This window comes from Lepidochelys kempii, chromosome 13 (genome assembly GCF_965140265.1).
Source record: "Lepidochelys kempii isolate rLepKem1 chromosome 13, rLepKem1.hap2, whole genome shotgun sequence".
NCBI lineage: Eukaryota > Metazoa > Chordata > Testudines > Cheloniidae > Lepidochelys > Lepidochelys kempii.
The window spans coordinates 26,308,078-26,323,758 of record NC_133268.1 but is presented as its reverse complement, the minus strand read 5'-3'; the positions used below and the strand labels follow the sequence as shown (position 1 = coordinate 26,323,758).

General features: G+C 42.0%; 1 protein-coding gene across 2 annotated transcripts in view; it reads left to right on the top strand.

The window, feature by feature from the left end:
• Positions 1 to 2,018: 2,018 nt before the first annotated feature.
• The window catches only part of ITCH (itchy E3 ubiquitin protein ligase), a 116,565-nt gene continuing 102,902 nt past the window's right edge, over positions 2,019 to 15,681 (top strand). Inside the window, exon 1 of one of the 2 annotated variants that reach the window (XM_073309885.1) lies at positions 2,019 to 2,124. In XM_073309885.1, coding sequence (XP_073165986.1) covers positions 2,019 to 2,124 — 106 coding nt within the window. The remainder of the gene's footprint in view (positions 2,125 to 15,681) is intronic. The other variant, XM_073309879.1, reaches the window with a different exon arrangement.

The window sequence follows — 15,681 nt, the reverse complement described above, 5'->3', positions numbered from 1 at the left end:
TGCTGTGTGATCTTGAATATGTTATTCAACCTCTCCATGCATCGGTTAAAATGGGGATGATCCTTACCCACTTTTGTGAAGTGCTTGGAGATCAGTGGATGAACATGCAATATATTACAGCAGAACCTCAATTTTAAAAAACACCGATATTATGAATGACCAGTTATACAAACCATTTTTCCTTATGGGGGGGTAGGAAGGGGGAGGAAATCACATAATGAAAGTGATGTTGATGAAGAAAAAGTCAACATCCCTTCATGTTCTGATACCGTCAGTGCATTGGAAATTGCTTTGTAGTGGTCTGAAGGACAAGAAAAAAGCAATGTCGTCACCATACTGCAACTTATGCACAGTACTTACTGTAATTTTGAGATGTTCAGTTTTATGAACTGTTTGATTTTATGAATTCCTCACTCTCCAATTAGTTCATAAAAAAGGATTCTACTGTACTTTTAATTGACAGTCTTGTTGGTGCTCTTAGCAGAAGTCCAGGATTGATCATACCATTTTGGAGACTGAACTATTCTCTCACTCTTCTGCCTTGTTTACACTCTCAGCTGTCTTAAAATTTTCCATGATTGCACTACCAATGGTGCACCTCCATGGGCAGCAGTAATGCAGTCAGTCCATCAGTGTTTTAACTACTGTGCTCCAAACAGAATTAGACAACACAGTCTAAACGTCAGCAATGCTCCCGCTGGATCTAACACAGTGCGGGGAATGTGAGTGTAGGCATAGCCATAGAGACAACTCACTTCTCCAGGGGAAGGTTGTGGTACAGTAGGCAGTGTTTGGGAAGGCTGCCCTGCTTCCCTCCTTCTGTAACAGATCTGTGGATGAAAAGGACTTCAGTCTTCAGGGCTCTAAATGCATTTTATTAATTCTTTCTAATGAGGTACACAGATCTATGCAGAACAGAAATCTCTTTTTGAAACTGTATCATTATGTTTCTAGCTCCAATCTAAGGTCCCCAGTTCTGCTATATTTTTATACTGGAGCTGGCTGGAGCAGCACACTTGAAATCTCTAATGCAATCTTACTATTTTTATTATTGTTTACAGCAGCATCTAGAAGCCCCAATTCAAGCTAGATTCTGCACATATATTGTTATAGAGACCACCTTAAGCACCTTGCCAAAAATCGAACCAGATGGCACTTGATTTGCAAGAAGGCCACGTTCCTTTGAGATTTGCCATTATGAAGACGGATTGCGCCTTCAGAGATAAAAAATGGAATCCTTCAATTCCACTTTTCACAGAATAACCATACTCTAGCTTCTCCGTATGAAAAGTGTTCAAAGCACTTCTAAACATGCCCATAGCCCCCTCCCACCAGATTCCTATCTCTGAAGACCCCACTGCCCACACAGAGCCCCCCCAGGATCGCTGTCCGGGAGTCCCCACAGCCCACACAGAGCCCCCCCCCACAATCGCTGCCCGGGGGTCCCCACTGCCCACACAGAGCCCCCCACAATCGCTGCCCGGGGGTCCCCACTGCCCACACAGAGCCCCCCATAATCGCTGCCCGGGGGTCCCCACTGCCCACACAGAGCCCCCCCCAGGATCGCTGTCCGGGAGTCCCCACAGCCCACACAGAGCCCCCCCCCACAATCGCTGTCCGGGGGTCCCCACTGCCCACACAGAGCCCCCCCACAATCGCTGCCCGGGGGTCCCCACTACCCACACAGAGCCCCCCACAATCGCTGCCCGGGGGTCCCCACTGCCCACACAGAGCCCCTCCTCCAGGATCCCTCACTGCCCAAATAGAGGCCCCCAGGATCTCTGTCTGGGGGTGCCCACGGCTCAGCCCCTTCCCGCCCCCTGAGGGAGCCAAGTCAACGCCCAAATCCCCATAGAGGCGAAACACCCCCGCCCCTACAACGGGCCTGGGCCCAGGCCCAGGCCGCGGCCTAGGAGCCGCCCCGTCCCCTCCACGCGCATGCGTAGGGCCCGCGGGGCACGCTGGGAGTTATAGTTTTCGCCCGCCTCCACCTCCCCCCGCCGTCGCTGACTCTGCGCATGCGGATTGTCCGCCCGACTTTGCGAAGTCGCTGCCTGAGGTTGGGCTCGGACGGGCTGCCATCTTGGCGGAAGGCTTGGGGAGCTGGCACCGCCGCCCTGACCGGTAAGGAGCCCACCGCGGCGGGAGGTGGCAGCGGAGAAGAGACTGTATCCCTCCCGGTCTCCCCTCGAAGTGGCGCGTCGGCTCCGCCGTCGGAGAGGGGCTCGGGGGTGGGGCAGGCCTGGCCCGGCGCGGGGGAGCCGCCGCCCCCTCTCCGGGGGTCACAACATGTGCAGTCGGGGAGGGGGGAGGCATTTCGCTCCTTGCCCCCGTGGGGGCAGCCCCCAGACCGGCTTCCCGCAGGACGTCTGGTCACAACCCCTCCCCCGTCCTGACCAGTCCCCTCTGGCTGCTAGAGCCCTGATCGCTGGCCACAGGCCCGCCCCCAACCAGCCCCCTCTGGCTACCAGAGAGCCCTGATCGCTGGCCACAGCCCCCTCTGGCTACCAGAGCCAGCGCTCTGACCGCCGCCCTCTCCCTGTCCACCCACCAGCCCCCTCTGGCTACCAGAGCCCTGATCGCTGGCCACAACGCCCTCTGGCTACCAGATCCAGTGCTCTGACCACCGCCCTCTCCCTGTCCACCCACCAGCCCCCTCTGGCTGCCAGAGAGCCCTGATCGCTGGCCACAGCCCCCTCTGGCTACCAGAGCCAGCGCTCTGACCGCCGCCCTCTCCCTGTCCACCCACCAGCCCCCTCTGGCTGCCAGAGAGCCCTGATCGCTGGCCACAGCCCCCTCTGGCTACCAGAGCCAGCGCTCTGACCACCGTCCTCTCCCTGTCCACCCACCAGCCCCCTCTGGCTGCCAGACCCCAGAGCCCTGATCGCTGGCCACAGGCCCACCCCCAACCAGCCCCCTCTGGCTGCCAGACCCCAGAGCCCTGATCGCTGGCCACAGGCCCGCCCCCAACCAGCCCCCTCTGGTTGCCAGATCCAGTGCTTTGACTACAGCCCTCTCCCTGTCTTGCCACCCCTGTGACCAGCCCCCTCTGGGTGCTAGACCGCAGTGCTCTGATCTCTGGCCACAGCCCCGTCTCCAACCAGCCACTCCAGCTGCTAAACCCTAGTGCCCTGACCTCTGGCGACAGCCCCAACCACAACCAGCCTCCTCTGGCTCTGACCAGTGCTCTGACCACAGACCTCTCCCTGTTCACCCACCAGCCCCCTCTGGCTGCTAGACGCCAGTGCCCTGACCTGTGGCCACATAGCACAGTCCTGTCCTGGGGGTGTTCGTAGACTGCTGAGTGGTTCTTCATGATTTGCCAGCCCTGGGGGGTTTCCCTCCTCTTCTAGGTTCCTCTCTCCCACAGGATGCCCATTTTATTGAGACCCTCCAGGTGTTTGGCTTGCGTGAACTGATAATTTATTCCCTCCAACTCATTCCTCTCAATTCAGTAATCCTCTAGCTCAGCCCCTTCCCCAGATCTTTGACTACTAGTGCCTCCACTCTATCCTGGTAAGTCTTGCTAGAGCCTCTTTTGCTGCAGCAATCTAACCCGCGTTTACTTGCTTTGTCCTATAAAAAAAATGTAGTGTTGTAAAGTAATGGTCCAAAACATTAAAGCATAAGTGAGTGTAACTGCAATGTGTGTGGTTATTACTATACAGTAATGTAGTATCTTTAATAAGTAAAGTCATTCTAGAATGGCGGCATCGGTGCCTTCACTTTTAGTCTGGAAACATGGATGGGTCTTTGTTACTTAACCCTCCAGTATCTAAATGTGCACCACTGATCTTGTGTGACAACAAAACATAGGGAGAGGAAGGTTGAAATGATGTGGGAGTCATTATTTAACTGGGTCTGAAATTTTCTGCCACCTGCTTTTCAGGATTTAGCTTGTTTTGATAGCTATAATTTAAAATAGGAAAGACAACACCAGATTGTGAGAGGCAGAAGTAGCATAGGTGTAGAATAAGGGGCCTACCTTGTAATTTGGTATAGTTAGAGACATCCGTTACTCTTTGAATTGGCAAAAGCCTCTCAGCAGAAACAAACTTTTATTGAATCCAAGAAATTAGAGATGGGAAAGGTCTTTTAGGTCATCTTTTCCATTCCTTTGGCTAATACTGGATTGTTTCTTAGAGTGTTTCCCATTATTTTGTCCAGTCTTTATTACTCCGTATCTTCCTCCATTTCCCTTTTACTGGGGGTAATCTTGCCTAATAAATGTAAAGGGCAGACTAGAAGTAATGAAGGAATTAAGGCAGATTGAACCACTGCTGGTTTGCACTACTTGAAAAACAGGCTTAGAAATTTAGGAATAAAGTCCCACCTTGGCTCCGTCTTCCTGTTCAGATCTCATGAGGGTGAGACTAAAAAATTGCTTGAAGGCAGTCAATCAAGTTATGCTCTCTCTTCCAGCTGTGAAAGTTGAGAGCTGTTCTACTGACTTAATTGTGGTTACATTGGTTTGTGCTGCTGTAAAAGAGCCAAACACATTCTAGTTTGTGTTCTTAGTTGCAGTTTGACAGTTTTAACCGTCTCTGTGAATAAGTTCACTTCCAAGTTATCATCAGAATAATATCTGCATTATGATTCAAAGTGAATTTTTTCTTACATCTTTTAAACAAAGATATGGTATAGTAGGTATGAAAGAAGTTGAACTGATGGAGTGGAAAATAACTGAGGCTTCTGAATACTAAGTTTGAAAGCTCCTTACAGATTAAACAGTTATCACAGTGTTTAAAGGTGGAGGGAGAGTGGGGGGAGATTATTTATATGAATAAAACTGTTAAGCAATATAGTTTCTGTTTTCTTCTCTCCTGTTTAGGTATTTATATTCTAATTGTTCATGGTTAAGCAGCCATGGGAATTGAGATTTATTTCCTTGTTTTAGAGATTAGACATCTTTCCCAACGTTTTAAAAGAAGAGATGGGATAACAGGCATTACTGAATGTAGTTTAAGAATTACATGCTTTAAAATATGTCAGGAGTCTGCTTTCGGTTTTAAATCTACCATTCCATTTTCTAGGAAAGTTTAAACTAAAATAATTCCAAAAATAAATGATCCATTTCTCATGAGGCCTACAAAATCCATTTGTTTTTTTTTCCATCTTCTGACTCATCCAATGGTTAATCGACAAACGCTTCACAGAGATGTGTTGATATCAATTAGCAATGTTAGTGCCCAGACAAATATATTTTATATGAATGGATTATAATGCAGTTAATTTGTTAAATAACACTATTCATGTTAACTTAAACCATCTGTTAAAATGTCTCACATGCTGGTAGTATACAAACAATAAATAATTCCACTTTCATTCAAAACAAATGAGGAAAACAATGTGTATAAAAGAAACTGAAAACGATAATCTAGCGTATATATGTGCTATAAACTACACTATGGACATTGTGCTTCTAAGTTTGCTTCTCCAGTTCTGTGCTTTTTTCATGCTAGATTTGTCAGTCTGCTGGTCTGATTATCTTTGTGATAGATGATTGTAGTTTGTGTGCCCTCAAACTTCAAAAGGGAGTGACATTTAGCACAGCACATGTACGTGTAGCTGGGAGAAGAACATTTACAGCTGCTTACTGTAAATGAGCGTTGCCCACATACAGAAGGATTATGATGTGCATGCTTGCTCCAGAAGGCAAAATAGGATGTAATCACAGTTTGCTTATCTATCTTGGAAGTGTTTTTTCTGTTTTTCCAATGTCTGCCACAGAATCAAGCAAATGTGTTGGGGTTGTTTTGTTTTTTTAAAGGTTCCAGACAGTCCATCTGTTTGGCATCATTCATTTGGCTGTGTTTCAGGCATCTGAACTAATTTGGTGCCCACTTTTGGGAAAAGAAAGGGTAGTCTGCATCCTACTTTTCTTCCTTCTAGAGAAGAAAGTAAATAATCTTGCTTCTTTGTGTAGTGTTTAGAACTTGGGTTGCAGAGGAGAGTTCTTGCCATGTCAAAGGCCTCCAAAGGGATTGTTTTATTTCCTTTAAATCTATATTGAACAATCCGTGATTTTTTTCAGAAAGACTCACTGTAAACTGGAAAAGAAACCTTTGAAAACCTGCAAATGAGGTTCCCATTCTTGGAAAATTTCTTATTACCAAGCTCTATACAAACTTTTAAAAACCTCTGACATTTTTCCATTAAACTCTTAAATTATAAATGGAATTTCTACACTAACAGTAGTTAGTTCACAGAACACACTAATAAAAATATTGAGGACATAGATTTTCTCTGAGGAAACATGATATGGGGACATTGACATTGGTTATTCTAACTGTTTAAACAAGCATACAATGCTAATATGGAATTTTGGAATGTTCACAAGTAGGGTATTTTCTTCCAGTTCTTTTGTCTAGAAACACTACTAGCTTCTTCCTCACACCTATTTGAGCTGTTCCAAAATGTATAACTAGGATGTGTCTGTTGCCTTGTACATGAATAGAGTTGCTAATGTTTGCATTTAAATAGTTGGTCCTGAAACAAGCATCTTTAATACATGTGCTCCAGTCAAGCAGAGGTAGGGCTTGAAAAATTCACCCACCATTTACCATCGTGAAATGGGGGAAAAGAGTAAATGTGCCTTTTCTTTTCCATTGGTTGAGCAGAACTAGGAAGTGAGGCATCAAATTTGAAGCCTGACCCATTAGCCAGAACATTATATGAAAGCAGACACTTCTGAGCAGGATCCATTGACACCATCCTGTTAAATTTTTTTTACTGCTTTCCTCTTTGTCAGCGGTTAGAAGTTGAAGGGAAGTCTGAGCATCTCACCAAGAGGTTCCACTTGCATCTCACTGTTTTTCATTTCTCATTTGTATTGGTTTCTGGCTAATGGATGTCTAGTAAATTTTTAAGCCCTGGACTAAGGAAAGATAGCCTGCCCTGTGTTTCAAAAGGCCTTGAATGTGGAGGGCATGGGAAAAAGGAGCACTCCCACTCAAATTCCTTAATCTGGTTATCATCTATTCTATGAATTTGATTAAATTGATAGCCATACAAAATGAACCTTTATCATCAAGAATATTTAGAATTTGTGAATATCTCAGAGAATTAGCAATTTATTTTAAATAAACTGAAGTATTGAGATAGGAGCAATCACAAGCAGCCTGGGTCAAAAGTCTGTCACAGGACTTGTATCCTGGCTATTATGATTACTGAGTGATTTTGGGGCAAGTCACTTATAGCTTCTGCATGGTTGTATCTCAGAACTGAGAATCTGGCTTTGAGCTGCTAACGGAGCAACTAAGGTTTGAGCTTTCTTCCTTCAGCTTCTTTCACTTTATTAGATAGAAAGTGAGCTGCAGACTGGTAAATCGGCATAAACAGCACACATGAGATGTTGGTGAACTTCCTTTGAGAGAGTTCATTTCATTAAAACCCTTGGACATATTTGTGTCTGTGTCCAGCCCTTGTGGCAGTTCTTGTTCTCAGTTTTTTCAAAGAAAAACTTCTTAAGTATGTTCTGGTAACCATTTCTCCTGGTTGGCAGTTGGGGTAACTGAGAATCCAAAAATTGGGCATGCTGGTTTGGTCATTTTTAAACATGTAAAGCTTTAAACCAGCTAGACCATGGTGCCTCAGACTCTGCTTCTCTGCCTTGGTAATATTACTGCAACAGTTGAGATCTGAGGAACATGAGCTAGCAATCCCCTGGTTTATTTACAAGGGGCCTTGACAGATTTTTCTTGGTGAGGAGTCCTCAACTGTGAAATCTGTTTCTCACCTTGGTTAGTCAGGGCCTTAATCTGTTGACCTCAGGTCCCATTGGAAGTTTCTCTCTTTCTCACAGGGCTTTTCTGTACAGTCTGTACTGCTATAACTATATTGGTTTGGAAACTGACATAGTTGAAGTGGTATAACCCCCTCATGTGGACACAGTTATTCTGGTATAAAGGTGCTTATATTGATCTAGTTTAGTTACCAATATAGCTTTGCCCACAAAAGGGGAGTGTACTGCTTTAATGTTTTAGAAACCAGCATAGTTAAAGTGGTACAAAAACTATGTGTAAACAAGTCTTCAGGTTTATCTTTGGGCTGGATAGTATGAATAAGTGGCTGGCTTGGGGGTGTGAGCCTTGTGAGGGGAATCAGATCGGATTGGAAGAGATGTTTTTTTCCATAGGTCCAAATTGTTTGTTTTGTGTATGCATACAGGTTACTGGATGACACATTTTTAAACAACCAAAATAAAATAACATTATTTATTTGTATTCATTGGAATGTACATAGGGTATGCCTTGTATATATATCCTGTAACCATTATCTCTCTGATCATTGTCCACTTCCTCCTACTTAGTACTCAGGCACTGTGCATGTTGCTGAGCATTTTTCACACACACTTCTCCGTGGTATACAGAACCCTTTCTGAACAGGTGCTTAGTAAACCCTGTGTGCTGAGCATTTTGGCCCTCTGCACTTTCCCTGAACCCTCTCTGTCTATTTCCACACCTAAGAGTGTTGCAAATTTCTTAGTTAATCTGTGCTTTGAAGATAGAAAATGCTAAATAGTATTAATATGTACAATTGGCTGTTAGCTGACTTTTAAATGTAATAAAACTTTGACTTACTATTTTAAAGTTGTACTTATTGCATTTTATTTTTTAAAAGTTCCATTGGTGTATCTTGCCTTTGAATTTAAAAAAAAAGTGTAAAAGGGGTTAACCAGACCCTTTTTATATCCCCCAAAAGCATATTCCATAAATGTGTCACTCAAAACACAAGCTTTTTATCTAGATAATCTTCCCTCAATATGTTTTCAAGTCTACCTTCTGTTTAGGGAAGGAGGAAGCAAATATTCTTATCTATAGATATGTGTATTCCAGATATTAAGAGCATAGTGTTTAGTGTAACCTGTATGTGGTTAGCTAATCCATACTATGTGCTAACCTCACTTTTTAAGCCAGTAAGATGGAGTGTTTATTTTTCTGTTTTTATATATCATACCACACAGCATCAAATTCATATATAAGTGAATTCCTTAGAGAGAAATCATTCTAAATAGTTAAGGAAGTGTAAGCATTTAAAACTGTTGCTTCATACACTATTTAGAATGATTTCTCTCGAAGATATTTTTATTTGTACCTCTGTCTGTATTCTGAGATGCAGTAACACAAGGAACGCAATCTGAAAATACTCATCTTAACGTCTTAATTTTAAAAATTGTCCCATTTTTACTTGATGTTTATTATGATTAAATGGAGTTTTTTGAATATTTGACCAAATGTAATGACCGCTATTTATGAAGTTTTTCTTCGTAAGTCTATGAAAGGCCGAGCAGAACAGCTTCACAAAATTAGTTTAAAAACAAGTTTTTTCTCTTTATATGTCGAGATTTATGTTTAGATTTACTAGCACTTGTTAGCTGGGAATCCATGTAGATCATTTAATCAAGTATAATGTTAAATTCTTATATAGGTATTTTTGTTTTAAGGTAGTTTCAAAAGAAGTCTTCAGTGCAAAAACACTACTTTATTTTTTTTTTTAGAAGCATTTTTTGATTTAGAGGATTTTTACAAATTCTCACAGAACGAAATGAGTATCTTATAAACTGGAAAACCCAGAGGAATGGACAAACTTACTCTTGTCTCATGAAAATAATAGAGTGGCGTCTCCAAATAAGTCTTTAAGAAGTGATAAGTCTAATCTTTTTCTAATTTTGACTTTTCCCTATTTTATGAGTGTGGGGCTTAGATTTATTTGCTGTCAGTAAGTGTTCATATTAAAAATCTTGATTGTAAATTTTAGTGCTCTTGAAATGTGTTGGATTTGTAACAATGAAGACTGAAGGCGACTATTCATAGAGCAGGTCCAGCTTGGCAGGAGTGGCACAAGTTTTCACACAGTACCCTGCCAGTATTCTTCAACTCTGGTTTGGAGGGAACACCCTTAGAGATTAGGGGCTTTGTCTCCATGTTTGCTCAATCCTTTCTCCTCTTCTGAGACTACAAAAGGATGCCAGTTGCGGTGAAGGGATTTGTAAACACGTGTCCACTGGGTGCTTAACTGAGATTGTCAAATCATAGCTAAGGCTGTATTATTATGGTTGTTGAATTGAACAGAAAGTATGCATCTTACTTTGATTTCTATCTACAAAATGTACCTGTCCATAACAGCAATAGGTGCCTACATTTGCTGTGGAAAAATATGCAATTTAAAAAATGAGATTCAACTTTCTGCCACATTTTCACTTACTGTACGCAAAGAGTACCTTTAGGTGCATATGTGATTAGATGACCAATTTCACTGAAGCAGGAGTGCAGGTGTCTGTAGCTGGAGACAGCTGACTTGCTCTTGGACTCTTTGGCTCTGTCTTCATTAGGAAAAAAGATGTGGTAGCTAACTCAAGGTAAAAGTTCTTATGCAGACAAGGCAGTTCATAGTTTTTCTCCGAGTTAGCAGATTGATTTAGACTTTAACTGGCCCTGCAAACTTGTGTGAAAACTGCAAGCTATTTTCACTAGGATTTTAGCTTGTATTCAGAACACACTTTTTCCACCCTAGTGAAGGTGTGTCTTAGGCTATATCTACACTAGCACTTTTGTCAATAAAAATTTTGTTGGTCAGGGGGTGTGAAAAAACACACACCTGACCGACATAAGCTTCACCAACAAGTGCTGGTGTGGACAGTGCTATGTCTGTGGGAAACATTCACCTGTCGTCATAGCTACCGCTGCTTGGTGGTGGTGGTTTAATTATGCTGATAGAAAAGCTCTCCCCCATTGGAATAGAGTGGCTATATGGGAGACCTTACAGTGGTACAGCAGCAGCCCTACACTACAGATCTTGTGCCACTGTAAGATCTGTAGTGTAGCCATAGCCTTAGGCTGCTCTTGCAGACCAGATCATTCAGAGCAGTAGGGAGAGAAGGCACAAGAAAATAAAGGAGTTTGGGAGATAGAAGGCCAACAAAACTGGGCTGTGTTTTGGGAGGAGGGCCAGTCTGCGTTCCTCTTGTGTACATCTCCCTTCCCCATGTATTACTCTTAGTAGTTTAGTCTTTAGTGCAGGTTCCTTATTTCAGCTGTCTGAATGGGGCTAAAGCACTCACTAATAGGAAAAAGGGGAGAAAACATCAAATTGAGGAAGATGATCTGGCCCTCCAATTCACTAGTGAAAACAGTGCCATTAAGACAAAAAACTCCCAATATGCTAAAAAGTGAATGGAAACTCTCTGGGTTTTCGTCTACTAATTTACAATGCATGGTTTAGTCAATATGGACCATTTATCATCTTTCTCCTCTACTCAAAAATGGATGAAGTTTTCATAATCTAAATATGTAGAAAAACTTATCCTGGTAGACAGACAGTTGGTGCATTCTTTTAATTAATTGCCAAATAGAATTGTTAGCAAGAAGTTAATATTCATTTTTTCTGAACCTGTTATGGATCTTTATTTCTGCAGTAATTAAAATTTGAACAGTTAATATCCCATTTTCTAATTTCCTGCTAGTACAAAAAATGGAGTATATACAAATTAAAACATATTTGGAATTAAACAAATCTGTTAATTAATGAAAAACTTCAAATGCTTCCTACCTTCATGAAATAAGTGAGACTGTTTTCTTTGGCAATAAGTGCCATTTTTATGGATCAGAATGGCAAACTTCCAGAGCAACATTACATCTAACATTTTAAAGTATCGGTTCTCAACCCTAGGATGCTTGTGGCCCAATCAGCACACAGCTAAGGTGGCCACAAACTGTCTACGTATCATTGTATAGGCAAAAAATATTTATAAATATATCCCCAAGTTGGTGGGTTTTGCATAGGTGGAGAGAGATGCTCCAATTTAACGGAATTTCTTTGCTTTTTTGACATTTCACATCCTATCCTTAACATAATTTATTCTGTACTTCCTCTTCTATAACTCTAATCCTCCTGCCCTGCAATCAGAGCAAATTCCTGGTTATTTACAAGTTAAATTAAAAACAGCAGAAGCAAATAAAGTTTACAGCTAACATTTTCAAAAGTCCCCAAGTGATTTAGCAGACTCAAGGTTTGTCTACACAGGAAAGTTTTACAAATTGTAGTGATATGGTTATGGCCATATAACCTCCTGGGTAGCCATGTATTATGGTATGAACACCATTTTTCAGTTTAGTGTATGTAAAAAGACACTCATACTGGAATAAGACTGTCAACAAAGGGAGTTACACCGGTATAACTGGTAAAACTTTCCCATGTAGACAAGGCTCAAGACAGGTGCTTTTGTAAACTTTACCCTAGGACTTGTTTTGAAATGGTCAAGGATCTGTGAGTGCCTAATATACCATAGAAAGAACTTTGCAAAGTTGTCAAAATAAATCATCACTACATTTTGGAAAGTTCCTCCAATAGGACCCAGTCCTGAAGATAGCTTTGTCCTATGTTGGTACTGGCTTTGTAGACCAATAGTGCAAATCCTGTGGCAATTAGTGGACTTAAGCAAAAATGAGCTGATGATTTAATCTTTTAAAGCTAATTTAATATATTTAATTTGTCTCATTTTAGCCAAGTGATGCAATTATTTTATTAAATAAAAAATAGATGGAATAGCAAAAATGCAAAGGGAAGATTGGTCATTCTTCAAAGCAATTAAAGATACTGTACTTAGTGATGAGTGACTGAAAATCATGGCTGACTGGTGGGCAGGATGTAGCTATGGCCTTGTGTGGGTGAGGCTGGGTTTCTTTTGAGAGCTCTGTGTAGAGCTGGGTGAACAGAGGTGTGTATGAACAATTAGTGATGATGAAAGGGTAGAGCAGAGGCAAGTATAAAGGCATGTGTCTAACCAAAGTTTGAGCAGTAAATAGGAAGAGAAGATAATAGTGCTTTGGAGGGATAACAGAATCAAACACGCATACCGTACTACACTTACCATAATTAATGAAGGAATATGTTTCTTGTTTCAAGGCTTTTTGTTTGAAAGCTGTGTCTGAAGGGTGTGTGAAAGCAGAGGTGGTTGACCTGTGTATTTTTCTGGGTGTGTGTGTGTGTGTGTGTGTATTAACATTCTCTAAATTGGTAAGTATTTTTGCAGTAAATTAAACGGTCACACAAAATACAAACCCAGCAGCTTTTCCTCACCCAAATACACAAATTAACAAGTCAGATTTATTCAAACTCAAGCAGTACCCCCCATCTCATGTGCAAGTGCCAACCTTTATTATGCTCCTCCCTCACCAAAAGGCTGGGTAAACAAAGAGGCCTTACAGTGTCATGCAAGTTAATGGACTCAAGCTGTTTGAAGTAGAAAACTCAATGCAACCTTAATTATGGAGCCATTCGTGCACCTCCATAATAACTGATTGGTTGAGCTGAAGCATGCATCAAGACCTGTGAATGAGTGCACTCTGAGTATGTTTTCAGTGTAGAGTTAACATGGGTGATCAGCACCTGGGTCTGAGCATCCAGGTTAACCTAGCCTGGGTGTGAGTAGCTATACTGAAAAAGCCATGTTTGAATTACTGCGTCCTCACTGGTGCTGCATTCACCTGTGTGGACTGCTAGGATTTTTGGGGGCATATCTCTTGCTTCTTCATGCTGCAGTAAATTGAGCTACTCTGCTTATTTCTCAGTGACTTGTAGGAGAGCTTGTCTGTCCTTATGAGCACATGGGAGAAATTTTGTGAAGCCATTGGATGATGGTTATCGGCACTCAAATGGTCTAGCCTGTGCCCTCACTGCAAAGTGGGCGGGGATTTACAAGCCTGAACCCCAGAATGGGCCAACTAGCTCAGACTGAAAGCACCACTAAACTCTCAATGGAGGCTTTTGGGGGTAGGAGAGAGCTGGATTAGGGGCAACACGCAAGTAAGAGATTGGGTTGACTATACAGTGGAGACCTACCCTGTGTGTGAGAAACAATTGGAGCAGTTCCACAAGGTAGAAGCACCTAGACACTGACAAGTAATAAAAAGTGAAGACATCTTTTTGAGTAAAAAAACGTCAACCATGACACCAAAGGACTCTTCAGAGAACAGATTGTGCAGCTTGTCTGTAATCTTAAGGAGTATTATATAAAAGTTGTATATGGTTCCTTTTTAAGGACAGGCGTGCTACATGTGCATGGTGACTTTTTTTAGAGGGACTTGCAGCTGTTGAAGTCACTGGGCTTGTCCAGTGGGGACAGTATGTATAATGATACTGATCTCCTATGTTAAAGCACTTTGAGATCTGTGGATGAAAACCACTATATAAGAACTAGATGCTATTAGTGTGTTCTAGAGATTTTTACTTCAGGTTAATTGATAGTTAACTTGAGATTGTAAACACTTCTGGGAAGGCTAGTTTGGACACTACACATTTGATTGAAGCTACAAATGTTTGCTGATCCTTATGGTAAAAAAACAATCCATTAACTTGGGATAAAAAAGCATAGTGTAGATGTGCCCATTGGAATTGAATGCAAGCCCTGGGACAAACCGAAGAAGCAGAAGAGAAGACACCATCTGGGACCTATTGAGATAACACCTGACATAATTAAGGAGCAGGAAGAAATATAGTGGAAGAATAAATAAAATGAGCAGAGAGATCTCTGGAACCTTTTAACCTTTATCTTGTTGTATTCTGCTGCTGTGAAGGAGCAGACTGAAGCAACCAAACTCTAATAGTAGCTCAGTTGTGAAAATTAAATTGGAGTCGCTACTTTCCTCCTCCTGTTATTTTGATTAGTAACTTCATAGAAGAAATGTGACACAAGATATAGTGACCCAGATAGACAGCAGGATGCCTGAATAATTGTGACAAGAAGGGTAGATTGTTTCTTAAGAAGTCTCACTAACTGTAGTGGACATGGAAGCAAACGACACTACAGGGGATTCAGTGATCTCAAGGATGACTTCAAGAATCTGTTGAGAAATAGATATTAGTGTGACACAATCTTAGCCAGTGTTGTTCTAGTGTCTAGTATGAGCAAAGAAAGAAGCCTGATCTCAATGGATGCACCAGGCTGCTGCTGAGAGGATTGGTTTATTAATGAAGCAACTGTTTGGATTAAGTGATATCCCAGCCAGTTAAGAGATAAGTGGTACTTGGGCTACTGTGCTTCTTTTCTTCCTACTCTTTCCATACAGAACCAATGGTTCTCTGGTCCCATTCAGCCCACTTGCTCAGTTTAGATGTGTATAAAATGGGAACATGTTAAGGGGTGGCACAGTATGTCAGGTTGGGGGCGGGGGGAATACAATCTGAAAATTCGCAAGTGTGGAACGGGGCTCGGGGAAGGATTCCAAAACACACATAATGAAGGCACAACAGATTCACGCAAGTAGTAAGACGTGCTCATTGTGGTTTGTGTGGTTTCTAAGAGATCTGAATGTAAAAAGAATCCTGTTCTGGAAATGAAAAATGGTGAGGTAGCTAAACAAGAATATCCAGTTAGGCAAGGCTTCCCATGAAAGAGGAGGGCAGCAAGAAAACAAAATGAGTTAATGCAAGCTGAAGGGCTTTCACAAGTATATTTTTGGGAAAATTTCTAATAGTAGAAACTAAGCTTGTTAGTTCCTGTTTAAAAATCTGCCCAACATGAAAAATGGGGGCAATTTGAAAATAATGGACAAAGTCTTTGTAACAATAGCTATTGTAAAGCAGGTAAAGAAATACTTGAACAATCTGAATATATACAGATAAAAGGTCTGGAGGACAGTATATCCTGCTGTGCCAAAAGAATTGGCCAATACATTTACT